The sequence below is a fragment of the Propithecus coquereli genome, unplaced genomic scaffold (genome assembly GCF_000956105.1).
Source record: "Propithecus coquereli isolate 6110/MARCELLA unplaced genomic scaffold, Pcoq_1.0 Scaffold27, whole genome shotgun sequence".
Classification (NCBI taxonomy): Eukaryota; Metazoa; Chordata; class Mammalia; order Primates; family Indriidae; genus Propithecus; species Propithecus coquereli.
In genome coordinates this window covers 14,469,960-14,495,038 of record NW_012148285.1, presented here as the reverse complement: position 1 = coordinate 14,495,038, position 25,079 = coordinate 14,469,960, and the positions used below count along the sequence as shown (strand labels likewise).

The 25,079-nt window shown below is 57.0% G+C and overlaps 2 protein-coding genes across 3 annotated transcripts in view; one reads left to right on the top strand and one right to left on the bottom strand.

Moving 5' to 3' along the window:
• Nucleotides 1-14,343, top strand: part of ABCC1 (ATP-binding cassette, sub-family C (CFTR/MRP), member 1) — a 128,473-nt gene extending 114,130 nt beyond the window's left edge. The window contains exons 24-31 of the mRNA XM_012647557.1: nt 1,553-1,752; nt 3,178-3,304; nt 3,853-3,954; nt 7,003-7,149; nt 8,119-8,277; nt 9,555-9,721; nt 10,808-11,002; nt 12,841-14,343. Of these exons, the coding sequence (XP_012503011.1) occupies nt 1,553-1,752; nt 3,178-3,304; nt 3,853-3,954; nt 7,003-7,149; nt 8,119-8,277; nt 9,555-9,721; nt 10,808-11,002; nt 12,841-12,949 (1,206 nt within the window). The 3' untranslated portion in view covers nt 12,950-14,343. The remainder of the gene's footprint in view (nt 1-1,552; nt 1,753-3,177; nt 3,305-3,852; nt 3,955-7,002; nt 7,150-8,118; nt 8,278-9,554; nt 9,722-10,807; nt 11,003-12,840) is intronic.
• A 4,146-nt stretch (nt 14,344-18,489) lies between these two features.
• Nucleotides 18,490-25,079, bottom strand: part of ABCC6 (ATP-binding cassette, sub-family C (CFTR/MRP), member 6) — a 48,704-nt gene continuing 42,114 nt past the window's right edge. For both annotated transcript variants that reach the window (XM_012647686.1, XM_012647688.1), the window contains 6 exons: nt 24,697-24,798; nt 23,654-23,800; nt 21,742-21,900; nt 21,499-21,665; nt 19,316-19,510; nt 18,490-19,103 (listed from right to left, as the gene is read on the bottom strand). In XM_012647686.1, coding sequence (XP_012503140.1) covers nt 18,995-19,103; nt 19,316-19,510; nt 21,499-21,665; nt 21,742-21,900; nt 23,654-23,800; nt 24,697-24,798 — 879 coding nt within the window. In that variant the 3' untranslated portion in view covers nt 18,490-18,994. The remainder of the gene's footprint in view (nt 19,104-19,315; nt 19,511-21,498; nt 21,666-21,741; nt 21,901-23,653; nt 23,801-24,696; nt 24,799-25,079) is intronic.

Here is a 25,079-nt window from a genome sequence, read left to right as displayed (position 1 = left end):
TCTCTTGGAGGACTCGACCTCCAAATGGCCTAGCGCACCTGGCACGGGGCAGGAGGCAGGGAGGCCAAGCTCCTAACAGCCTGCCATTCGTCTGGCTCTGCCACTGGTAAGCAGTTGCAGGTGTGTTGCCTTAGGAAAGGGGAACCCCAGTCTCACCAGGTCCGTTTGTCCAGGTGAGGAAACTGAGGCCAAGAGAGCTCGGTGTCCTCAGATGGCCCATCCGGCATCTGTTCCACGGTTCCTCAAAGCTTCCAGCGGGTGGTTGGCTTTTGTTCTGTCTCCAGCAAGACTCGCTGGGCAACTCTCTGTGCCCGGTGCTGGCTGAATGCCCAGGCAAGGCAGGTGCAGAGCGGGCAAGGCGTCTGCCCGTGAGGACGGCGGGGCAGCCCGCGAGGTGTGGTGTCAGCACGACCAGGAAGTGTGGCAGCTGCAGGGGCAGGAGAGCTCCCCAGGAAGCACCATTTGCACCATCATTCGCTGGATGATGAGGAATGGCCTGGATGGGACAGAGTTGGTGGCAGGGGCAGGCGGCCTGCAGGGCGGGGTGTGTGCGGGACAAGGTCAGCGAGGGGGCGTGGTTGGCCCCACTGAGAGCCTGGGAGGCCCTTGAGGGAGGGGTGACGAGATTTACTTTGCGTGGGCACAGTCACGGCTGAGGGGATGTGATAGGCAGGCAGAATTCTGTCACGCGAAGATAACAGTAGTCACCATCCACTTGAGCGCTTACTGTTAGGGAAACCGTGCGATATCGCTGGTACTCATCTGTTTCTTACCTGCAGAAACAGCCATTTCTTATGGTTCAACTTAGTATTACCAGGCACTGCTTAGCGGCGCCGTGTATCTGTGTGATATCTGAAATGTGTGCGCATGCAAACACATATCTCACGTAAGACTGCGATTCTCACATGTGATCCTCACAGTGACCCTGTGAAGCAGGCCTTGTTCCCATTTCACAGAGGAGGACACTGAGGCCCTGAGTGTGAAGCACTGGCCGTGTTCATGTTGTTAATCGACAGCAGGGGCAGGATTTGAACCGAGGTCCGGCTGATCTCCAAACCTGTGCTTAAACGCACGCTAACGGGGCCGTAAAACCCTAAAGGTCGCAGGCTTCGGAGAGGCGGAGCAGGTTAGAGTGGAAGTTAGCACTTTGCAGCCAGACTGTTGGGGTTCAAATGCCAGCTCTGCCACTTCCTGCCATGTGACCCTGCGTGGGGGCGACGTCACCTAGCTTCTCAGTGTTAGTTTACCCATCAGAGTAGGAAGGAGCACCGCACAGGTTTTTTTGCGAGGATTAAGTGAACTGCTGTGTAAAGGCACTCAGAACGATGCCTGGGACGGCGCGCTGGCTGGCGTGGGTCATTATTGTGCTGTTGTCACTGCCATTGTGCCTGCAGTTCACAGGCGAGGGGGACACCTGTTGGAGCAGCCCAGTGCCAGCATCTTGCCTCCTGGCGGCACAGGTTCCATCCGGACTTTGTCCCGCTCCGCCCTGGGAGGGTGGGATGAGGGGGCCTTCCCCAACTCCCGCCGTCTCTTCTCTCCCGCACCCCAGAGGTTCTACGTGGCCTCCTCCCGGCAGCTGAAGCGCCTCGAGTCGGTCAGGTGCTCCCCGGTGTACTCCCACTTCAACGAGACCTTGCTGGGCGTCAGCGTCATCCGCGCCTTCGAGGAGCAGGAGCGCTTCATCCGCCAGAGCGACCTCAAGGTGGACGAGAGCCAGAAGGCCTATTACCCCAGCATCGTGGCCAACAGGTGGGCGTGCAGGCCCGCGGGGGCCGGGCAGCCCTGCGAGCGCCTTGTCCCTTTGCCCCGTCTCTTCCACGCGCCCTTCCAGGGTGTAAAGCCACACTCGGGCCCTCTCGGAAAGGACGGGCAGACGGGGGGAGAGGCGAGATCACACCCGCCGTCAAACGCCCACGGGAGTGCCGTGACCACGCGGCACCAGGGATTTCGGTGCAGCGACAGGGTCCTGCCGGAGCCAGAAAACCCCGCAGGAGCCGCCCTTCAGCTGTCGTCCTGGCGATGCCAGGTCTGCAGCGACAGACTCTGCTATTGAGTGGTTTCGCACCGCAGCCCTGGCTGGGGCTGGTCACCCAGGCCCGAGCGAGGCGTGGCACAGCTGACTAACATTAAGCTGAATCATCTGAGATTGCCATCTCGTGGATCAAACACAGCACCGTCGATCCACACAGGGGCACGAGTTTGCTGATTATTTGCTGAATTTAGAAAAGCATCTCACCCATTCGCACCCTGATATGCGTTTTTAAAAAAGCAATGTCCCGGAGGGGACCGTCACCATTCGCCCTTGTTACGCACTATCATCCCACAGTGCGCGGCCGCGTGGGCAGACCCCCAATTGCTGGAGGCCTTGACTTCCCTTGCGGAATTTTTAGGGAGTTTGTCACCCGCTGGCCGTGTCTGTCGGAGTGTCTCACCGCGTGAGGGTCCGTCCCGTGGACCGTAAGGCTGCCTGGGAAAAAGACCAACTGCCATCTCCCCAGAACGCTTGGTTCACGGTCTGAAACTTGAAAATAATAATCGAGTGCCGCACGATACCGTACGAGAGTTAGCTTTAAACAAATACAGTATCTGTTTACATTTTAAAGGGGAAAAGAATACATTTTAAAGTTTCTGGAATTAGGAGGAGCAGGGTCTGGGAACGTCACAGGTGGTTGGTTTCTCTCTTCCCTCTCAGATCCCTCCGGCCAAGTTATTTCACACTCGGCCTCAGCCAGAAGCCTGAGAAGCGGTCATGGCCGCTTTAAATCAGTAGCGCCTTGTAACGGTTGATGGCTTCGGAGTATTTATGGGAATTTCAAGAACATTAAAAGAAAATGGATTTAAGTGTAGGCGTATGTTTTTAAAGGCTTCAACAGGAGGAAGTTGGTTCTTAAAAAGGCAAGCTTCAGATTCCGGGGAAGATTGCCTCCGGAGAGCTCCGTCCTAGCCCCGGTGCTTACCACGCGAGTGAAGACTCGCGGCGTCGTGTCCCGTCGGCCCTCCTTCCCCCGTTGCCCGGCTGCGTGTTTCAGCTGAGCAGGGCCCAGGAGGCCTCTCTCTGGAACTCTGGGGAGTTATTTCCGGTAGCAAGGGATGCCCCTCTCCCCCCGTGCGCTAGAAGCCGGGTCTCTGGAAGCTGACTCCGCGTGTGTGCGTCTGCCCGTGTGTCTGGCGCAGGTGGCTGGCCGTGCGGCTGGAGTACGTGGGCAACTGCATCGTCCTGTTCGCCTCCCTGTTCGCGGTGATCTCCCGGCACAGCCTCAGCGCCGGCTTGGTGGGCCTGTCCGTGTCGTACGCGTTGCAGGTAGGAGGGGCGTGCGCGGCCGGAGTGTTAAGTCTGTCACTGGGGGAGCCAGCTGGCAGGTTCCTTTGCTTTGACTCTCGCAGGAGCAGGGGAGAAGGAAGAGAGGGAGTTGGAGGGGTGGGTCCAGGGCCCGGTGGCCAAGGGGAGCAGGAGAGGAGTTCGACATGTGGCCGGGATTTCTGCCGTCAGTCAAGGAGACTCCTCGATGGCCCAGGAGGACGCCTCCAGCTACAAGGGAAATGCTTTTGAAACTAAATTTCTGTCTAAGCACTGCTTGAGCTGCATCTCACAAATTTTGAGACATGGTGCTTGCATCTCATCACCTAGTCCAAAATATTTTCCAATTTCCTTTCTGGTTACCTTTTGTGGCCAATAGGTTATTTGGAAAATGTCGCGCTTACCTAAGAGATGCAGTGTGGCAAGTCCTGGCTGTATGTGGGGTTGCCGATTTCTGTCCCTTCTTATTTGAAATGTTGCACAATTCATACTGGTGGAAAATGCAGTGAGCTTGATCGCTCTGGGAACGCCACGTGACTCTGTCACTGCAGGTCACCACGTACTTGAACTGGCTGGTTCGGATGTGGTCTGAGACGGAGGCCAACATCGTGGCCGTGGAGAGACTCAAGGAGTATTCGGAGATAGAGAAGGAGGTAAGGCAGGGCCCCCAGCCTGTCCTCTTGGCCTTGGTCTTCACTGTGTCTTCACCCCAAAGAGACCTCTGAGCCGTATCTTGTGCATCCTCCACCTCTGAGCAGGAGGGTAAGTTGGATACCAGGCAGGGGTCCGTCTTGGCTCCTGCGGTCTGTCTGCAGCACCTACTTAGAACCTTCTCGTTTTAGGGTGAGAAAATAGTTTACAGTCACCCTGTCTTTCCCCAGAATACGGAGTGCCCATACACCAGGTTATGGGATGTGTCGGGGTACTCAGACAACTTCCAACACATACTGAAGAAGTTTTGCCTCTTCTAATTCTTTCATATCTTTTGAGAATATCCCAGAGGAAGTCTCAGTTTGGTGCTAGTAGGTCTTTAACACCTTACTAATTGAGCTCGTCTCCCTCGAACAGAGAAACAGCCGCCTTCGAGCTCAGGGGCTTCAGTAGGCAACCCCTGGCTAACAAAAACAATCCGCTATGTGTGGGGGACTTCTGTTACAGAAAATAATACTAGTTTCCCACGTGGGACTCTAGTAAGTTTTCCCCTTAAGAGAAGTCGAGATGAAGTACAAGTGAGTTGATTTGAAGTGTTAAAAGCAAATAACAAGAGAATCAGAACATGGGTGTTGCAGAAATCATGATGTGGTAAGGAACTGACCGAAGTTCGGGAAACGCCACAACCAAGTCCCCGTTTTATAGATGAAGAGAAAGGGAACCCGGGGAGGCCGATGGCCAATTTAGGTCCCAGGTGGCTCAGCAGGACAGCTGGGACTAGGGCCCAAGCCTCCAGACTCTGATGCCACTGCGCCCCTAATAACTGCCTTGTTACGCCCTGGACACCACCGTGACAGCAGTAGCAGGGATGAATCATCCCCATATACGGGTGAGAAAACTTGAGACAGAGGTGAAAGTGCTTGCCCGAGGTCACAGGGCTGGTAAATGGCGGACCTAGGATTTGTGTCCGCGCCACTCTGCCAACTGCCTTCCAGGAAACTCCGCTGGGAGTGAGACCGAGGCCTCGGTTAAGATCTGTCAGCCGGGTGCGGTGGCTCACACCCGTAATCCCCGCGCTCTGGGAGGCCGAGGTGGGAAGATGGCTTGAGCTCAGGAATTCGAGACCAGCCTGGGCAAGAGCGAGACCCTGTCTCTACTAAAAATAGAAAAATTAGCCAGTCACTCTGGCCAATGCCTATAGTCCCAGCTACCTGGGAGGCTGAGGCAGGAGGATCGCTTAAGCCCAGGAGTTGGAGGTTGCTGTGAGCTATGATGAAGTCACTGCACTCTAGCCTAGGTGACAGACTGAGATACTCTCTCAAAAAAAAAAAAAAAAAGAAGAATCTGTCCTGAGGGATTCCCAGGTCACCTGTGCCCAGTCCTTCCCTGTTCTCAAAGTGGCACGGGCGCCCCCCTGTGGAAGCCAGAGTGCATGACACTGGGAGCTGCCCACCCAACATAGAACTTACTTACAGGGTATTTGGTTAGTTTCATAACAGCTTTATCGAGATATCATTCACGTGCTGTACCCATTTAAAGCATGTAGTTCAGTTGAATTCAGTTTTAAAAAGCATCTCGCCTGTTTTTACTTCTTTTGTTTATTTTTATATTTTTAGATAAGAGCACATTAGACAAACGCAAGAGAAAGTAAAGATGCACTGTAGTCCCACCACTGTTCAGTGTATACATGTGCATGTTTACGTTTATCTAGAAAGTTCCACCCACTTCTCTCCAAGGCCCTCTCACTAGGTTCTTACAGCATGTCTCCTAATGTACATAATTATAAAACGGAGATGCACTTGTTAAAAAAAACTAATGCAAGAAGTTTTTAGGGGAGGAAGAGTGAAAGTTCTCTTGTCCTGTCCCCTCCATCAAGCTCTTTCCCCAGAGGGGGCCCCTGTTAGTGGGTTGGTGTTTCCTCCAGAACCTTCCTTGTGTGTATTCACACACATTTGTTTGCTTGCTTGTTTCTGTTGTTAACATGGGTGGGATCTGCCAGTTACTCTGCGAGGGGCCCTTCAGCCAGAGCATCTCTGCGTCCACCTGCAGTGACAGTCGCCTCCCCTGAGCGTTGCGCTGAGCTTGGATGAGGTCACAGGTCTGAGGCGCTGAGCACAGCACTCAGTGCATTCTAAGCGCTCGTAAAACACGGTGTTCTTTTATAGAGAGCTTCCTCAAAGAAGCTGAAATTCTTGCCCAAGGTGACTGATGCTTCCTTGTTCCGTGTCCTCCTCCGCTACGAGCTGTGTCCATACGCTCTGCAGCCAGCTTCATGGTCTGCGTGTGCTCGGGCCCTGCAGGGATATGAGTTCCCGTCCGGCTGCGGCCACCGAGCTGGGCCCGGACCACACCCAGTTTCGGGCCTCAGGAAATGCTGGACTGAACTAATAGCCTTTCAGAATAGGGGCTTCGTGACCCTGGGCAAGTCACTTACCCTCCCTGCATCTCAGTTTCCCCGTGTGGAAACTGGGGTTAACGGAGGGACCCCGCTCCCGGGACCGTTGTGAGGACTGAATGCGATAACGACGTGCTGGAGTCGTCGGCACGGGGCCTGGTACATGGAACCCTCTCGGGTCTAGCTGTTGCTGCTACTGCTGCCGTCCCGCTGGGGCGACGCCCCTTCCCTCTCGTGTCTGCCCGGAGAAGGCCGCTCATTGCGTTGGTTCAGTCCGTGACTACTTCCTGAGCATCTGCTCTGTGCTCTGAGCCCTGGGATACAGCGGCGAACGCTAGAGAGCCTATCCACACCGCGTGGATGGTCCAGGGGGTGTGGGGCACAGAAGGAAGGAGCAGAGGAGCCCAGGAGGCGGCAGTGTGCTGAAGGAGATTGAAGCGGCCGGGAGGGCGCTCCCGATCGATTCCCAGAGATGCAAGGGAGCAGCCAGGGGCCGTCTGGGGAGGGCGTTCCGGGCAGAGCGTGAGCAGAGCGAGCCGCCGAGGGAGGTCAGGGCAGAGGGCTCGCAGAGGCCAGTTCGGGTTGGGCAGTGACACATGGGATGGACTTGGGGTCCCTTATGCTCTTCTCCCCACCACCCCTGCTGTGATTGAAGGCTCCCTGGCAGATCCAGGAGACGGCTCCGCCCAGCACCTGGCCCCAGGTGGGCCGGGTGGAATTCCGGAACTACGGCCTGCGCTACCGGGAGGACCTGGACTTGGTTCTGAAGAACATCAACGTCACCATCAACGGGGGAGAAAAGGTGGGTGCGCGCCCTCCCCGCTTCCTCCCTCCACCCGTTCACAGTCGGGCACAGGCTGCCACCAGGAGGCGAATCCAGCTGTGGCATCTCCCCAGCCGGTCGCAGCTCCACGCCCCAGGGTCGAGTCACTTTGCGGGGACAGCGGGCAGCTTATGGCAGCGAAAGCTGTTCAGAGAGTGCCCAGCAGGGCCCCAAACTGGTAGTCTGAGAACCAAATGAGGCCCACAGGTATGTTTCGGAAGAAATCTGAATAAATTGCAAATAGTAATCTGGAACATTTCAGGTAAAAATCCATTTCCTGCTTTTCTGGGAAGATCAGAACTTCTGACAGCGCCGGGCCCGTCCTCCCCCGCTGGCTCTTGCTGGATGAGCTATGAACTCTGGTCCACCCTGGTCCCCGCCCCGTTTGTGTGATGTCTGGCCCCTGTATGGCATTCGAGTTTGCGATCTCTAGAATGAGATGTCACCGCCACTGCTAGGGATGGCTCAAGGGAAGCGTGAAATTGTCAGAATTTCGGAACCTTCCCTGGTTCCAAGCTGTTCCAGGAAGACGGCCTCACCCTGAGAACTTCCTCAGGAGTCAGACCAAGGCCCTTTCTGGCCATTTGCCGGGGACAGTGCTGCTTTCATCTTGCTAAACCTGCCCCGCCACAAGGCTCGGGATGTTCTGTTCCCAGGAGATAACTTCTCTGACTTGTAACACGGGGAGGAACAGGGTGGGCGATGTTCTCGCTGCGTCTCTGCGGCTGATCTTCCATCGTGGGAGTTTTGACGCACACGCTGCTCTGTGAAGCCCGCCGCTCGGGCCCAGACAAGAAGCAGAGAACCGTGACCTCAGGTCAGGAATGTCGGTCCTTGGCCATTAACAGGGGGCCTCGCTCCCTCGAGGGAAGACTAGTGGAGGCCAGGTCATACCAGAAGGGGTGTGCCTGTAGTCCTACCTTACCCTGGGCCCGTCCCATCCCGCAGGTTGGCATCGTGGGACGGACAGGAGCCGGAAAGTCATCCCTGACCCTGGGCTTGTTTCGGATCAACGAGTCTGCCGAAGGGGAGATCGTCATCGATGACGTCAACATCGCCAAGATCGGCCTGCACAACCTCCGCGCCAAGATCACCATCATCCCCCAGGTGCAGTCTGGGTGCGGCCACGGGCGTGAGCTGGGGCTGGCAAGTCCGCTGCTGTGGTCCCAAAGTAGCGACACGTGTATTTCCAGGACAACATAAACTTGTCCCTACTTTGTTACTCCCACTGAAGTCACGCTATGTTTCTTCTCCCCTGAATCCCCTCTTATCGTATAAATAACGTGGGAATAACTGGGTATGCGTCTCGCACTCCTGCCACTCAGAGGCAGTTTCCTGAGCATCTAACAGGGTCCAGGTGACACCATCTTCTTCCCTGGTGGCTGTGAGGGTCAGACTGTGGATCTCTAACCCTTCTAAGAATTGGGCAAGAAATAAGAATTTTCCAGACCAATCCCTGCAGGTCTGCGGTCCCCGACCCCCAGGCCACAGACTGGTAGTGGTCCGCAGCCTGTTAGGACCTGGGCCACACAGCAGGAGGCGAGTGAGCAAAGCTCCATCTGTATTGACAGCCGCTCCCCATCGCTTACATCACCGCCTGAGCTCCGCCTCCTGTCAGATCAGCGGCGGCATTAGATTCTCATGGGAGCAGGAACCCTGCTGTAAACTGCGCATGCAAAGGATCTAGGTTGCGAGCTCCATATGGAATCTAACGCCTGATGATCTGAGTTGAGCTGAGGCAGTGATGCTAGCGCTGGGGAGTGGCTGCAAATGCAGATTACCATTAGCAGAGAGGTTTGACTGCACAGAGACCGATAACTCACATGCTTGCAGACTCATATCGAAACCCTATCAGTGAGTGGCAAATGAGCATCTTACTTAAATCATCCCAAAACCAACCATCCCCCCCCACCCCTGTCTGTGGAAAAATTGTCTTCCATGAAGCTGGTCCCCGGTGCCACAGAGGTTGGGGACCGCTACTACCGGTAGTGATTTTTTAATACGTTGCCTTTTAGTGTCATGTTCCTTACAGTGTATTACAAGAATCTCTTTTGGAGTTGGGGGACAGGGACGGGATCCACACTACTTTATGATTTGGAGCTACCCGTGCTGTGTCTCCATTCTGGAAGGTTCCCGCCCCCTGTGCGTATCGAATTCTCTGGGAAGTTCTGCAGAGAAGACATCTGTTTTACTCTGCTCAGCCCTGACTTTTCCCGACCTTGTTTTCCCGTCATTAACATCTCCAGAAATAGCGAGTCTGAGGCACGCTGAATCCCCTTCTTCAACACTTCTGGCCAGAACTTTCCGTGCAGCACCTCCTCACTCGGGCCACATCCAGCGTGACGCAAGCTTCACGTGCCATCCGCTGTCTTCTCTCTGAACAGGACCCCGTTTTGTTTTCGGGTTCCCTCCGCATGAACCTGGACCCCTTCAGCCAGTACTCAGACGACGAAGTCTGGACGTCCCTGGAGCTGGCGCACCTGAAGGGCTTCGTGTCCTCCCTTCCCGACAAGCTGGACCACGAGTGCGCGGAGGGCGGGGAGAACCTGAGGTAGGCAGGGGCTGAGCAGGATGACCCCGGGCAAGGTCTTCTAGGCGCCACCTGGGTCGGGGCATTGGAAGATTCTGTCCTCTTGCATCTGTGTGAGCCCCAGTTCTGCCGCAGATGACCCATCTGTCCCTGCTGGAGCCTCAGTTTCTGTGTCTGTAAAATGGGTTTCAATCTGGCCTCTTCTTACCATGAGGTGTAATAACCAGGGTGGCCAATACGTTTCCTTTCTTACCCCTGCTGCGTTCACTCGAGCGTGGCTGTCGGCTGTGAAATTATCGAAGGGCCTCCCTAGCAGCTGGGGAACACCACTGCTCAGAGCCCTCCAAGCCCCACGCACCACCCCTTCTCCCCAATCCCTGGGATCTGCCCATGATGCAGCACCTAAAGCATTAGTGCCCGGCACAGCGGGGAACCTCTGGAGTCCTGCTCTGGTGTTACTAGTTAGCACCCGGTTCAGTCACCCCTCTCTGTGACAGACAGCTGCAAAACTTCGGTCACGTTCAGCAGCATGGCGGTGATCGTCGCCCACACAGGTGGCTCCGCTGGACTCGGCTGGGCTCACGCACGTGTCTGGGTGGCAGCGGGCTGTTGGGTGACCTGCTTGGCTCAGCCGGGGCAATAAGAGTGTGCCCCGTGTGTCCCTGATCCCCCGGCAGACCAGCACGGGCACGTTGTTATGGCGACGACAGAGGCGCGAGACTGAGCGAGCCCCACGTTTGCCAGCATCCCGTCCACCAAAGCGGGGCACGTGGCCGCATCCGGAGTCAGCTGTCGCGGCCCCACGGTCGGATGGGAATGCCTGGCTGTGGGGCCGTTTCTGCTGACCACCACGTCACCCGTGCCGACCTGGGCAAATACTGTGAACGTCGCCTCTGAGCCCCGCGCCGAGGCTGATTCTGAGCCGGCTTCTCGAGTGACAGGAGCTGGGTTCGGCCTGAGTGGCGGTGTCTGCCACAGGCGCACACGTGGGGCGTGGCCACACTCCTGGTCCAGGCAACGCGGTGCGTCTCCTCCTCCTCCCGCCCAGGCCTGGTTCAGGGTCAGCGCGGTTTGACGCTGTCTCCTGGTCTTTTTCTTCCGGTCAAGCGTTGGGCAGCGCCAGCTCGTGTGCCTGGCCCGGGCCCTCCTGAGGAAGACGAAGATCCTTGTGTTGGACGAGGCCACGGCGGCCGTGGACCTGGAAACAGACGACCTCATTCAGTCCACCATCCGGACGCAGTTCGAGGACTGCACCGTGCTCACCATCGCTCACCGGCTGAACACCATCATGGACTACACGAGGTGATGCCCTGGCGCGGAGGCCCCTGGGCTCAGGGGTCCAGCTTAGTCACTGGCCCACTCGTGCCTTCACTCAACACTGTCCTTAGGCCTAGCGACAGCCCAGGCGGTGGATCCTGTCTTTATCCCAGGGTGGCACCAGGTATCTCGGGCATCAGCCAGTCCTTCACGCGGTCAGCATAGCTGTGTGGCGCCCCTGCCACAGTCCTGGCACTGTTCCCGGCACTGGGGACTCCGCAGGATGCTGTCAGACAAGGGACCTGCCTCAGGGACAGGGCAGCTTAGGTGGGAGAGACAGACAGCGAACCGAGCAACAAATCACCCTGGCTCCCAAGGGCCGTGAGTGCGAGGAAGGAAATCAAGAGGGTGGGGGGTGAGGACAGGCAGGGCCAGGGCTTCCCCTGGGCACCGAAGCACAGTGCCCGGGCCCCACAGAAATGTTTTATTTTCTGTTAAAAATCAGAAGACAAGAAATAAATATAATCCAGACTAGATGGTATTTGTTTTTATACCAACACAGGCATGAAAGAGCGACTATGTTGACACTTTTATCTTGCATGGAGAAAGCAGCCCACACAGGCACCAACATGGCCCACAAAAGTCATCACGTGGCCCTCGGGCCAGGGTCTTGAGGGTTTTGAATTTAGTGTGGGTGGTCAGGTTAGGCCTCTCCGAGGAGGTGACATTTGAGCTGAGTCAGCTACGGGAAGATCCAGAACAGAGATCAGCACCTTTTTCTGTAAAGGGCCAGAATGGTTTCTGCTTCGTGGGCCATCTGGTCTCTGCCACGGCTGCACAACTCTGATGTTGTAGCAGGAAAGCAGCCGTAGGCAGGACACAAACGAGTAAGCATGGCTGTGTTCTAATAAAACTTTATTCATAAAGACAAGCAGTGGGCCAGATTTGGCCTGTGGGCCACAGTTTGCCCACCTTTGATCTAAACGAAGAAAATTCTAGGCGGAGGGCACAGCCCCACGGTAAAGGCCCTGAAATGGGAACGAGTTTACTGAATTCAGAGGCTAACAAGAGGCCAGTGTGCCTGGAGGTTGGAATGGAGGGGATGGGTAGGAGATGAGGCTGGAAGACTAGATCTTAGAGCACCGTGTAACCACAGTGAGAAGTCTGGCACTTGTTCTAAGAGCACTGTAAAGCCATTGGAAGGTTTTAAGCAAAAGAGTGACATGATGTTTTTAAAAGATCGGGGAGCATCTACTATGTGACAGGTACTGTGTTGGCACTATTGAGTTCCAGGGGGACATAGGTCATAAATCAGGTCAGATGTGGGCCGTGTTAGATCCTGTAGGACTTTGTGTGCCAGGGGTCAGCAAACTATGGCCCCTTGCCCGTTTTTATGATAAAGTTTTATTGGCACACAGCCATGCCTGTTCATTTTTCTGTTGTCTCTGGCTGTGTTCACACCATAAATACAGCAGAGATGAGGGGTCGTAACAGAAACCACAGGGCCCACAGAGCCTAAAATATTTACTATCTGGCCCTTTTCAGAAAAAGGTTGCTGACCCCTATTGTAGACTATGGTAAGATCTTTTTCTTTTGTTCTGAGTGTAATGGAACAATGCGTGTGAATAATCGACACCATTATCATCATTACCATTCCCACCATTATTGATGGCTGGGGGCAGAGATTACGGACATAGCCTCATAGGAATTTGACATTGACCAGAAGTAGGGATTGAGGATGGGCAGCCAGCTGGAAGACTACTGCACCAGTCCTGGCAGAAGACATTAGGGGCCCGACCCAAAGCAATGGCTTGCCAGGTGCGCTCCCAGGGCCCCAAGGTATCAATGCCTTTCCTACCCTCATGTGTGAACCTCTCCTGCAGGGTGATCGTCCTGGACAAAGGAGAAATCCGGGAGTGCGGCCCCCCCTCCGACCTCCTACAGCAGAGAGGACTCTTCTACGACATGGCCAAAGATGCCGGCTTGGCGTGAGCCCTAGAGCTGGCACGTCTGGCCAGAACTGCAGGGCCAGTGTGCCAGCGTTCAGGGATGTCAGCATCCTTGGGAAACCAAGCCTCCTACACTGAAACCAAAAGAAACCAAAAAGCAAAAACTCATCCAAAGCAGTCACAGCCACCATCCGGCCCCCTTCCTAGAATTGGCCGTGAAGACACAGGATAGAGACAGAGATGCATCCCACCAAAAAGACGTACCCCCTTGCCTCTGGTACCCCTTCGAAACACACACGCGTGTTCTCACACCCCAGGAGTGCAGGCTTGTGCCCCTGCCGCTTCCCACAGGGGAGGTTTTGGCAGCCAGACTTCCAGACGGATCAGTTGCATAGAATGTGCTAGTGACCAAATCCAGCCGACTGCCTCAGATCTCTCCAGCCGAAGTCTGTGGATTCCGAGTCTTCGAGAGGCTCCTGGCCCCCCAGCTCTCCAACATCCTGGTCTGGTTCCGCCCAGAAAGCTTCATTTCCTTGGGGCTGCCTGGTGAATGTCATTCTCCCCCGTGGGCAGTGTCCCAAAGGCCTGGATGATCCTCCTGCCAACAGCTGGTCTTCCAGGCTCTCAGATGCTGGGAACCGACCTCCCAGAGCTGCCTCCGCTGGGCCTCGCCTCAGAGGCCAGAGGCTGCCTTGTGCACCCACACACCTGCCTTCATCGAAGGGACTTGGCTGGACTAGTGGACGCCAGGCCAGGGGCTCGTCCCTTAGGGCCGACTGCCCGGCTGGGCTCGCCTGCCCCACACTCCAGGCTTCCCCTCGCTCCCCGCCTCTTTTCTTTCCCCTCCAGGTGCCCGAGAGAGGAAGGTCCGCCAGTGGTTACGATGCATCTGGAGCAAAGAGCACGACGTACTCCCCAAGTATTCCCCGTCGGTACCAAAAGAGTCCCTTTGAGTCTTGGTTTTAGATTTTAATTTCTCACCTTGGCATCCGGTTAGCTGCCAAGGGGCGGCGTGGCAGAGAACTCGACATTTAGTTACTAATTCTCTTCTAAGGACAAGAAGAGGAGAACCCATCCTCGAATAGCAGTGATTTTTTTTTCTTTTTTTAAGTGCCGTTCCTAGGAGAGAGTCTCACGGCTTTACTTTCTTGGAAGGAAGGATTAGGCCAGGGAGCAGCATCTCCAGGGAATAGCTAAAGCCGGGCCTGCGTTTGGCACTTGGTCCCTGTGTTCCTGGAAGAAGATGGAGAAGCAGAGTCCTCCGGAGCCCGTGCTCAGGTGTCTCGGTGGGAGAACAGGGTGTGCGGCCCCGACAGCAGCGAGCGCCAGGTGCGGCCCCTGCGCTCACCTCGCTTTGAGTGACCGTGCTGACTTCAAACCCAGAGCGCATCTTTCTTTTAGGCGGAAATATTTATTTTTTTGTAAGTTATATCATTCTTTCACATTAGACAAACCAAGTTTTTCTTGGGGAGGGGTCTTTTTGTAATGATTTACACTGGAAATGTGAACATTTGCAGTAACAAAAAAATATTTTATTTCTTTCTAAATGACTGTTCCATTTTCTTTGGGGCATTGGCAGAGGTTCCAGCCCCGTCCTCTGATAGAGTCAGGAGGAGGCACCTTCCTATCTGCTGCTCTCCTCTCCCTTTGGCAAATGTGCCGCCTCTAGCAGCGGGTGTTGTCGGAAATGGCGCATCTAGAGGTCGGGGGTCAGGTGGGGTTTAGTGGGGAGACGGCACAAGGGCCAGGTGGACGCAGCCGGGGCTTCAGGGTCCGACAGAGCTAGGCTCGAGTCCCGCTTTGGTCATTTGCTGGTCGCGTGACCCTGGTCAGCTTAGCCTCTGTGCCTTGGTTGCTCTGTCTGTAAGAGGAGGCTGATCCCGCCTACTGCGTGGGGTTGTTACAGAATCGAGCGGCGGTGTGTGTGGTCCATGTGGCCCAGGTCAGGTTCCTGGACCCGAGTCGCAAATCCCACGTGGCCAGAATGACTCTTGCAAATCCCTCTGTATCAGGATAGGTGAGGCCGTGCTGCAGTAACAAATCAGCCGTAAAATCTTGGGAGGTGCAGGGTTGGTTTCTTGCTCCTGCAGTTCTCGGTGAGAGTCGGGTGCCTCTCCAGGGTAGCTGCTTTCCACGTGGCCGCTGACCCAGACTGTCCTGGTCTTTTGACATTGGAAGGGGGAGTGGGCGGCGCACACTCACTCTCAGCGGCTCGGACCAGAAGTGAGGCAGGTCGGTTCCACTCACGGGCCGTGGGCCGAAAGGAGCCACGTGGCCTCCCCCAAGCCACAGAGGAAGCCGGGCGTGCGGGGGCCTCTGCAAGAGGAGTCTTTCTCCCTGTCCGAGTTTGGGACAGTGGGGTAGTGAGACTCGGGTGTTCGGTTTCCGACTTTGAATCGGGCGCGTCTGGGCGGTGAGGAATGCCTGTGAGGAGCCGTGTCAGCCGTACCCTAAAACCACGCCCAAGTCCACGCGCGATGGGACGTTTTAGCACCGCCAGTTTTCCCCCGGGCGGTGCTGTCCGATTGAGTCGTCGGCTCACATCAGGGACCACAGCGTACGAAGACGCCCAGTAAGAAGCTCGTGAGGCCGCGAGTGTCAGGATTAGTGGTCCTTGGATCTGCAGGTGGGGGTCTCAACCTCACACGTGGGACGTGTCTCTGTCGCAGAGCCTGAGCCTGAGCATTCGGTCCCAGGTCAGATCCTGAGCGGGTCTCTGGCAGTTCCTGGGTGCTCCTGCCCCCAGCTGCCCCGCCCACGCTCTGCTCTCGGCCCGGCAGCCGCGGGGATCCCATGAAAATACCCAGCTCCTCCGTCACGTCCCCCGTGTCCCTGCCGTCTCTGTCCCCAGCACCTGCCTCTGGCTACCACATGGGCCCCATAGTGTTCTTCCAGGGCGCTCCCTCTTCCCTGTCTGTTCCAGAATGGCAGCTCCACCAGCGCCGAATCCCTGCCCGAGAGCTCAGTAGCAACTGGCTGCCTTGCCGGGGACGGAGCCCCGGGCTGAGTCGGAGTCACTGGGGCCTCTCGGCGGGAACGTGGCCCTTCCCGAGCCGAGCTCCCTCGTCAGCATGGCCGGGCCATCGCATCCTGCCGCTGGGTGCTCGTGAGGACGAAAGCAGGTCAGGAAGGGCACCTGGCACTGTGCCCGGCCCTGAGGACACCTTCACACACGGTGGTCACTCATCTGTCCCTTCCTCCCTCCCTCCCGTCACACAGTCCACATGTACTGAGCCCGTGCGCTGTGCCGGGTGCTGGGGAAACGCAGTGGACAGACACACACGAGTCCCTCGGCTCAAGGAGGAAAGGGAGCCCCTTCCTACCTCTATCCTCGTGGGCGGATTCCAGAGGGGAATTCAGTTCTCATCAGTGAGCTGATGTCCTGGAGCTCAGGAAGGGGCCGCGTGGCCCGACGGTAAGGTCGCGGGCTCTGAAGCCAGATGGCCTGGGGCAGAGACACCTTACACCCTGCCTCAGTTTCCTTATCTGTCCAAGGGGCCTAATGGCCTAATCCTAGGACATCCGTGAAAATGGCGTGGTGGTAGCACCTTCCTCACTGGAGGGGCCCAGTTGACGGTGCCGCCTCCTCTGGTGGCGACAGCCGACTGGGGGATCTGCCCCAGTGTGTAGAGCAGTGTCTGGCGCGGCCGTGTGTGGCACTGACAGGTGGACGTGGTGCATGAAGAGCCCACTGGGCAGCGCTGGCCCAGGAAGGTCAGCGTGTGGCCCTGCTGGGTCTCACCTGTGTTCCGCCCCTGTTGGGCCCTGCTGGCCAGAGCCCATGGCGGGGGGATTGATGGCCCGGGTGGCCCTGCTGGCTGGTGTCCAGGCCACCATGGTGTGGGCCTAACAGCAGCCCCGTTAGCAGGACTCTCAGGCTCCTGCTCCCACGTGCCAGCCACTGTGGCCCACACGCTGCTCTCTGGTGGCCCTGGAGCAGCCCAGCTGAGTTTGTCAAACACAGCCGACTCCGCCCGCGGTGTCTGTGCAGGGGAGGTGCAGCTGAGCCGCAGGGGGAGGGGAGACGAGGGCTGCATCCGGCACCTTCTTTCTCTAAAGGACGGACACGCCGGTCGCGATGACTCGGGTTTCGGTACTAGCTATGCCCAGGAGCAGTCCCCACTCTGCCACTTACTAGCTGGGTGACCTTGGCAAGTCATGTCAACTCTCCCAGCCTCGGTTTCCTCCCCTGCATAACGGAGCCAACAGCAGGTAAGTCCTCGAGGGCCCAGGGCCCTGCGGCACGACTGGGGGCAGTGAAGGCCGTGGACCCCCTGCCTCGCTTTGGAGGTGGCCTCGCGAGCTGCTGGCCGCAGCATGGCCAGAGGAGGTAGAAGCTGCAAGGAGATCTGGAGTCAGATTACCCTGCGCCCAAGGGGGGATCACAAATCTCTGTCAGGAGGGGCCGTCGAAGCCCCCGCCCTGCTGGGGCACAGCAGGCCCTGCGTCCTGGAGAGCAGGTGGGTGTCCACGGCCCCTCCCGGCACCAGCACAGCTACTGCCCGAGTCCAGGGTTATCCATGGCACTGGTGCAGGGTGACCAGTGAGTCTCAACCTGGTGACTTTGACCCCCTGGGGGACATGACTGTGTCTGAAGGTACTTTTGTCACCACTGTGGGAGGTAGGGGGTCTGCTCCCGGCGTCCAGCGACTAGGGGCAAGGATGCGGCTGTCCGTTCTGTGGTGCGCAGGACAGCAGAGAGTCGTCTGGCCCCACGTGTCAGTGGTGTTACGGCCAAGCCTGGTCTGTCCCCTCCTCTGCTCCCCGTGGACACATTTCCACGTGTGGACACGTTCTCCTGGCAGCGATGCCAGGTCAGTGAGCAGCCCTGGCCGGCATTGTGTCACGCTCCAGGGCGCTGTCTTATGTCTCACGCTGCCCCTCATGGCGAGCTCCGTGAGACCTCAGGTGTGGCTATTTTAGGCTTAGTTCCTCTTCCCTCGTTCCCGAAGCTGGCCTGGAGTCCGGTGTCCGAATTCCGACTCCCGCCAGAAACGGGCGTGAGGAATGACTGCATCGATGGCCCTGGGTGACAGAGAGTGCCCCACCTCCCGCTGGGTCTGACCTCGGACCCAACGGCGTCTGCAGCACGAGTGTGAACAGAGACACTCCGGCTGCTGCGGCTCCGCCAGGCAGCTGACATTTGGCCTTTAGCAACCCCGTGGGTGACATGAGCCAAGTCCTGGGCCTATTCTCCCAGTGGGGGCCGCGCAGTCCTGGCTCCTCCGTTTGGTGTTGGGAACAGAACATGCGCAAAGTACTTGCCCCTGCCCAGGGAGGGCCCATCTCGGAGCGGGGACCTGGCTGGTGTCGCTGGGGCTCATTCGGGGCGGGGGCGTTGGGCAGAGCAGGAGGCTCGGGCAGTGGCTCTCGGTCCTCCCTGCGCACTGGAGTGGGGGAGCCACGCCACCACGGGGAACCAGTCAGCTGATGTCAAGGCGGGAGGGAGGTGGGTGTGGTTAAAAAATGGCCACACGAGGGACCTTTGTGGGGACGGGGCCGTCGCGTACCCTCACCCTGGTGGTGGATGCCCGAGCGCGTGATAAACCTGTGGAGTTAAATACAAATGAGTGCAAGAAGGAAGCCCGAGCAGACTGGTGTATTGTGCCAAGGTCCAGGTCCTCGCTGTGACACTGACTAGAGTTTTGCACGAGGTCACCTCTGGAAGAGACGGGCTAAAGGTGTCTGTTTCTTCTGACCACTTGCGTATGAATCTGGGATTATCCCAAAATAAAAGGTTACATTGTAAAAAGTACACGCACTATCGCCGCCCCCAGCCCCGGGCACTCTGACAGAATGGGTGGGGTGGGGGCGCCTGGCACAGGCGCGTCCTTGGGGCCCCAGGTGAGTCCAGGGACAGCCAGGGCTGAGTGCCGCTGCGACGGTGGCCCCAGGTGGACAGGGCTGGGGGGCCCCGTGTCCTCCGAGGTCTGATGCTCTGTGATAAGCAGCCGCTTTCTCTGTTTTCTTCCCAGAGAGCAAAGGGATCTAGACTCAACATTGCGTGGCGCCACCGATGACGCCGTGTCACTTGCCTCTCCAGGGCGCTGCGGGCTCGCCCAGCGGGGGACCGGCTGAGGGGCCTGGCTCAGACCAGGCCTGACTCCTGGGCCAGCCTGTAGAACAGGCCCTTCTGGGCCAGCAGCTGGGCTGGGCTGCCGCTCTCGGCCACCTGCCCCTCGTCCATGACCAGCACCCTGCAGGAGAGAGGGAGACGGGGCAGCTCTTTGGCCACCGGCCCAGGCACGTGGCAGCTCTGAGAGCTCCGCACATCTGGGCTGAGGTTTGCCCCCCGGAAGTCCCGCTTTCTGTGCGGCCTCCTGACCCCAACGGACAGGTCAGAACACCTGCTGGGCGCGCGTCCCAGTCAGGGCCCTTCCCGCTCTGCGTCGCGTGGCCGGGGCCTTACCGGGCGCAGTCCATCACCGAGCGCAGGCGGTGGGCGATGAGCAGCACGGTGCACCGGGCAAAGCAGCGCCCGAGGGAGGCCTGCATCTGCCGCTCCGTGCCGGGGTCCACGGCAGCCGTAGCCTCGTCCAGGACGAGGATCTGGGTTTTCCGGAGAAGGGCACGTGCCAGACACAGGAGCTGCTTCTGACCCACACTGGGAACAAGTGGAACGATTAGGCCAGACGTTTGCCCGAACTTCACGACCTACAGGGCGTGCTCACGCGTGGGTTTGTGACGACGCAGAAACGGGGTGCCCGTGCGTGTGCACCCCCACAGTGGGGTCCGCGGTCTACACAGCGGGTAGGAATCCCCATCCTGCCGTCTGCGAGCAGGCTGACTCTAGGCAAGTCATTCAAACCCTTTGTGCCTCAGTTTCCCTGCCTGTGACAGGGCCGTTTTCTCTTTCTATTCATGGCTATTTCCATTCTATGAGCTTCACCATGTGCCAGACATATGCTAAGTGCTTGGGTATAGATTGGCTTGATCCTCAAAGTGACTGCAAAGGTAGATAATATTCTCTTCCCTTCTTCTGAGAGAGGGGAAAACGGGCACAGGGAGATGAAGTGGCTCGCCCAAGGTCACAGAGTTAATGGTGGATCCTGAATTGGAACCCAGGTCCTCTGACGCCAGAATCTGTGCTCTTAATGGACACTTCCTCGCTGAGTTGTGGAGATAAGTCATGTACAGGCGTGTGCTTGTCACAGGTAAGCCCTCGGCATGAAGCAGTGTCCCCTAATTACGGGGTTGGGGGGAGCTGAGATTCAAGGTCATGCGGCCGTGATGGGAACTGGCCCCAGCGTGGCCGGGCCGTTCCCCGCCATGCTCTGCCTCCCCGCGTAGCAGCCCCTTCCACAAAGCTCGTCTCTTGCGACAATCAGAACCTACCGTGTCTGCGCAGGTGTCAGGGTGGCTGGGCCCTGCCCCAGCCTCACCACTGACAAGCTGGGTGCCCCCGGGCAAGTCTCGGGCACAGATTCCAACTCTGTGAGACTGGAATGCAAGAGTGTGGCTCCAAGGATTAATATTCAGTGTTTCCTGCGTGTCGGGCACCATTTCAACAACTTTACGCTTAATATAACTCACTTAATCCTTGCACAGGTAGGTAGGTGCTTTTATTCCCATTTCACAGATGAGGAAACTGAGGCACAGGAGATTAAGTAACTTGCCCAAGGTCCTACAACTGGGAAGTGGGGGAGCCTGGCTGTGCATGCTCTCACCCCGCCAGCGACACTGTCGCTAGTGCCGGAAGCCGTTACCTTCCCCAGGTCCACAGGGGCAGACGGGTTTGAGTCCAGAACATCTCGGTTTATAAAAAGGCACAACCTGTACACCTATGAGCACAGCAGCATTGGGTGGACGCAACCCAGACAGCCATTGATGGATGCACCAATAAGCGAAATGGGATCTATCCAGGTAGTGGACTATTCAGTCTCAAAAAGGAAGGAAACTCTGACTCATCCTACATGGCTAAGCCTCAAGGACATCATGCCGAGTGAAATAAAGTGATCACAAAAAGACAAATACCGTATGATTCTACTTATATGAGCTATCTAGAGTGGTCCAACTCGGAGACAGACGGAAAGTAGCATGGAGGCTGCCAGGCGTTGAGGAGAGAGAAATGGGGAATTATTTAATGGGGACATAGTTTGTTTTGTTGTATAACAATGTGAATGCACCCAACACTACTGAATTATATGCTTAAAAATGGTTGAGATGGCTAACTTTTAAAAATTTTTTTGCCAATTTCTACAATATAGAGATGTTTAATTTTATGTGTATTTTTCCACATTTAAAATTTTTTTTTAAAAAAAGATAGCCCCAGTGGGTGTGAGGTTAGCACCCAATGTCAAACATGACATTTTTGTAGCGAATTAAATACTTAAATGCTGAGCAGGATAACTAAAGACTGTAAGTAGCGTCACGTCAGTCAAGGTTGGGTTTTGCCACCAAATAAATTTAGGAAGCTATTACTAATTTGGGAAAAAGGAACTTGGTAATCAGAGACCGTGCTGGAGTTTGGAACTGCAGAAAAGGGATGTGTGATTATTAGCAGAATGGGGTTGATGATCCTCCGGGGGCCGCAGAGCCTGGCCATCCGCCCCCACCCCCCTGCAGGTCCTGGCCCTGGTGGGGCGGCCGTACCTCAGGTCCTCGCCTTGCTCCCCGCACTCGTACTGCAGCTGGCCGGGCAGACCGGCCACCAGAGCTTTGAGCTGCACGGTCTCCAAGGCCGCCCAGATGGCTTCGTCCGTGTGCTCCCGCAGCAGGTCGAGGTTCATCCGCAGAGAGCCGGGGAACAGGATGGGGTCCTGGCAGCCAGCGGCAGGTCAGGGCAGGGCCCCACCGCGCCTCCCACCCCTGCCCACCCCCCTCTGCCAGCCTCACCTGGGGGATGACGGTGACCCTGGACCGCAGCATGTGCAGCCCCACGTTGGCAATGGGGACCCCGTCGATCCAGATCCCCCCCTCAGCTGCCTCCTGGAGCCGCAGCAGGCCCCCGGCCAGGGAGGACTTCCCAGCCCCCGTCCTGCCAACGATGCCCACCTGCCAGGAGGTAGGGGGCAAGGCCAGCTCTGACCAGGACCAGCCAGAGGAAGGCAGGCCACAGCCCAGAGGGTTTGTGGGCATCTATTTGGGGTGGTTTCCCCGTATCCAAGATCTGTCCATCCATCATCCTGTGAACACTCATCCTCCCTTCTATCCATCCTTCCATTTGTGCATTCTTCTCTGTCTTCCCCTCGTCCTGACAGCTCTCCCGTCTTTCCTTCTATTCCTCCACCCTTCCTTCTGTTCCTCCCTCCTTCCCAATCCTTCTACCCGACCCCTTCATCATCCCTCCTCCTCCTCCTATCCACCCATCTCCCATCCTTTCTTCTGCCCTATCCATCCATTTCTTTCATCCTCCATTCCTCGTCCATCCTTCCTTCATCCTGCATCCTGTCTACCCCTCATCCTTCCATCCCTCTGCCCATCCTTTTCTCGCTTGCTGCTCTCGTAGCCTCAGTGTCTGACACGTGGTGGAGGTTCCACACTGTTTGATTCATAAGTGAACGAAACATGCAGGTCACCCCACCATATACCATGCACACGTTTAGCCACCAGGAATACAGAAATCAAAGGGTCCTTCCTCCCCTGTGGTCTGGTCTAGGAAACAGTGCAACTCAGTAAACCTAATTTTAATACAGTGCGAGAAACAAGCACCCCCCGCTCATGCTCGGGACCTGTAGCAATGAGGGAAGCAAAGGAGGTACGGTTCCTGCTGCCTGGAATGGGACTCGATGGGGGTAATCAGAGAAGGCTTCATGGAGGAGGGGATACTTGAGTGGAGTCTTGAAGGATGAGCAGGAGTTCAGGGAGGGGGGAGACTCCAGGTAAACCCCACCAAGCGTGTTTGCAAGAGCAGAAGCTCGTTGAGCTTACAGCACCCTGTGCCCCCCTGTGCCCAGAGGCAGCTGCTCCACACATGCTGGCTAAGCCCTGGCAGAGTAATGAGTGAGGTAGGGAGGTGGGCAGAGCCTGGCTGGGCAGGGCCTTGAATGGCAACCTCAGAAATTCAGACTTCCCCCCGAAGGAAGCTGGGAGCTGGCAGGCTTTGAGCAAGGGAATGACATGCTGTGTCACTCATGCTGATAAAGACCACAGGAGAGCAGATTGGAGGTGGTGAGGCAGGATCTGTTGGGAGCCTAGAGGGGGGACAGCGAGGGTGACAGGGAGGAAGTGTCTGTAGGTGGGGAGGGAGGAGAGGGCTTCAGTGCAGGGGCCTGGCTGGGCATCTGTAAAATGGGATTGTCGTGAGAGGTAAAATGTAAACAATAAAAGCCTTAGTAAACATTCTGTAGCACTTGCTAGGAGCCAGGCACTTTGGATGCATTACCTCAGACTTCACAATAACTCCATGAGGCTGACGTTATTATTCCCATTTTACAGATGGGCAAAGCGAGACTGAGACATGCAGTGACTTGCCCAAGGCTACCCCTGGCAAAGCCGGGAAACCATCCCCCCGCCATGCAAACTGGATAATGGATGTGGAACATTTAGCATGTTCCCCAGCACGAACTAGGTGTTCAGTCACTGTTACTGGAAGAAGGAAGTTGGGGAATGGACTCCTCATCTGGGGACACCTCTTCCTGAGCGGTCACCACATGGAAGAGCAGGCTTGGGGAAGATGAGGACTCCAGTTTAGGGTGTGGTGGATCTGGGGTGGGGACACTGAGGAGGTGGCTGGTGCCCAGGGCCCGGACCCTGGGGCCCTAGGGTCTGCCCTCCGTGAAGAGGACGGTGTGGGAGAACCGCTCACCTTCTCTCCCGCGGGGATCTCGAAGGACACGTCCCGTATGGCCAGCGGGAGCTCGGGTCGGTATCTCAGCCCAAAGCCCCGGAACTCGATCTGCCCGCCGCGAGGCCAGGGGGGCCGAGCTGCGCAGGTGGGCAGCCTCCAGGGGGCCTGGAGCAGGAGGGGACACCGGGTCAGAGGTACCTTCCTCCAAGGGTTCTCACAAGATGGCCCACCTCTCTGAGCCTCAGTTTCCTCTTCTGCAAAATGGGCATATTTATTGCTATTTTTACAGGGTTGTTATGGGAATTAAACAAGACAGGACATGCAATACAGCAGTGCTGAGAACAAGTATCTGGTATAATAAAAATAATGGGGATGTTGGCTACCTTTAACCTTTTATCATCAGCTGCTCGCTGTCTGTGGTCAAGTAATATTCTCTTCTCCTATAGTGGGAGTGAACACACCCCTTTCTCTCTGTGAAGAGGACAGGACTGTGTAGCACGGAGACCAATGCTGCCGTCTGCTGCTCCTGTGACCTTGAACGGATCATTCCGTCCCCTGAGCCTTGGTTTCCTAATCTGTGCAATGGGGCTCATGAGAGCAGTAGACACGCGCTGAGCGGTTACACTGGGCCAGACGCTGCTGAGCCCATCACTGCAGGGTGTCACTTGATCCTCCCGGTAAACCCAGGCCTGTGACGTTGCTGTGTTGCTGCTGTGTTACGATGTCACTGTCACGTTGTTGGAAGGATGCTATCGTGCTACCATCACAGTGCCGCTACCTTGCCGTTCTGATGTGGCTACGGCTACATTGCTGTCCCTGTGGTCGCCTGTCACTCAACAGGTGACCTGTGTAGCTCAAGCTGGGAAGCAAAGCAACTAGGATTTGACCTGGCGCCAGACGGCGTGCTCTTAGCCCCTGCTGCCACCCCGGCCCACGGCAGTCGGGCTGAGTGCGGGGAGACGAGGGTGCAGACTCCACAGCCCACAGATGTCAGCCTGGGCCCTCTGCCCACCCTGTACATCCCTCCGGGGCACGAGCCCCGCCCCATCTGCCCCCGTCACCTCCTTGGGCGTCCGCGCGTAGTCCCTCATCCGCTCCACGGACACGATGCTGCCCTCTAGGTCTGTCCAGCTGCGAACGGCCCACTGCAGCGTCTGGGTCACCTGGAGCGACAAGACACCTCAGGCTGGGTTGAGCAAGGGCAACCCCGGGGCTTGCATCGGCCCTTCTGGCAGACCCAGGGAGCGACGATTCGGGGAAGGGGCAGTCTGAGGCCCAGGGCACGGGGGATGGATTTGGCCGCCGCACACAAGACCCTGACGTTCCTTCAGTAGAGCCAGACACCAGCTTGTCCAAACTGTCTTGATACAGGTGGGGAGGCAGGACCAGAGAGGGTGTGCGGCCCTCCCAAGGACACCCAGCAGGACCCCGGCCCACTGATTCC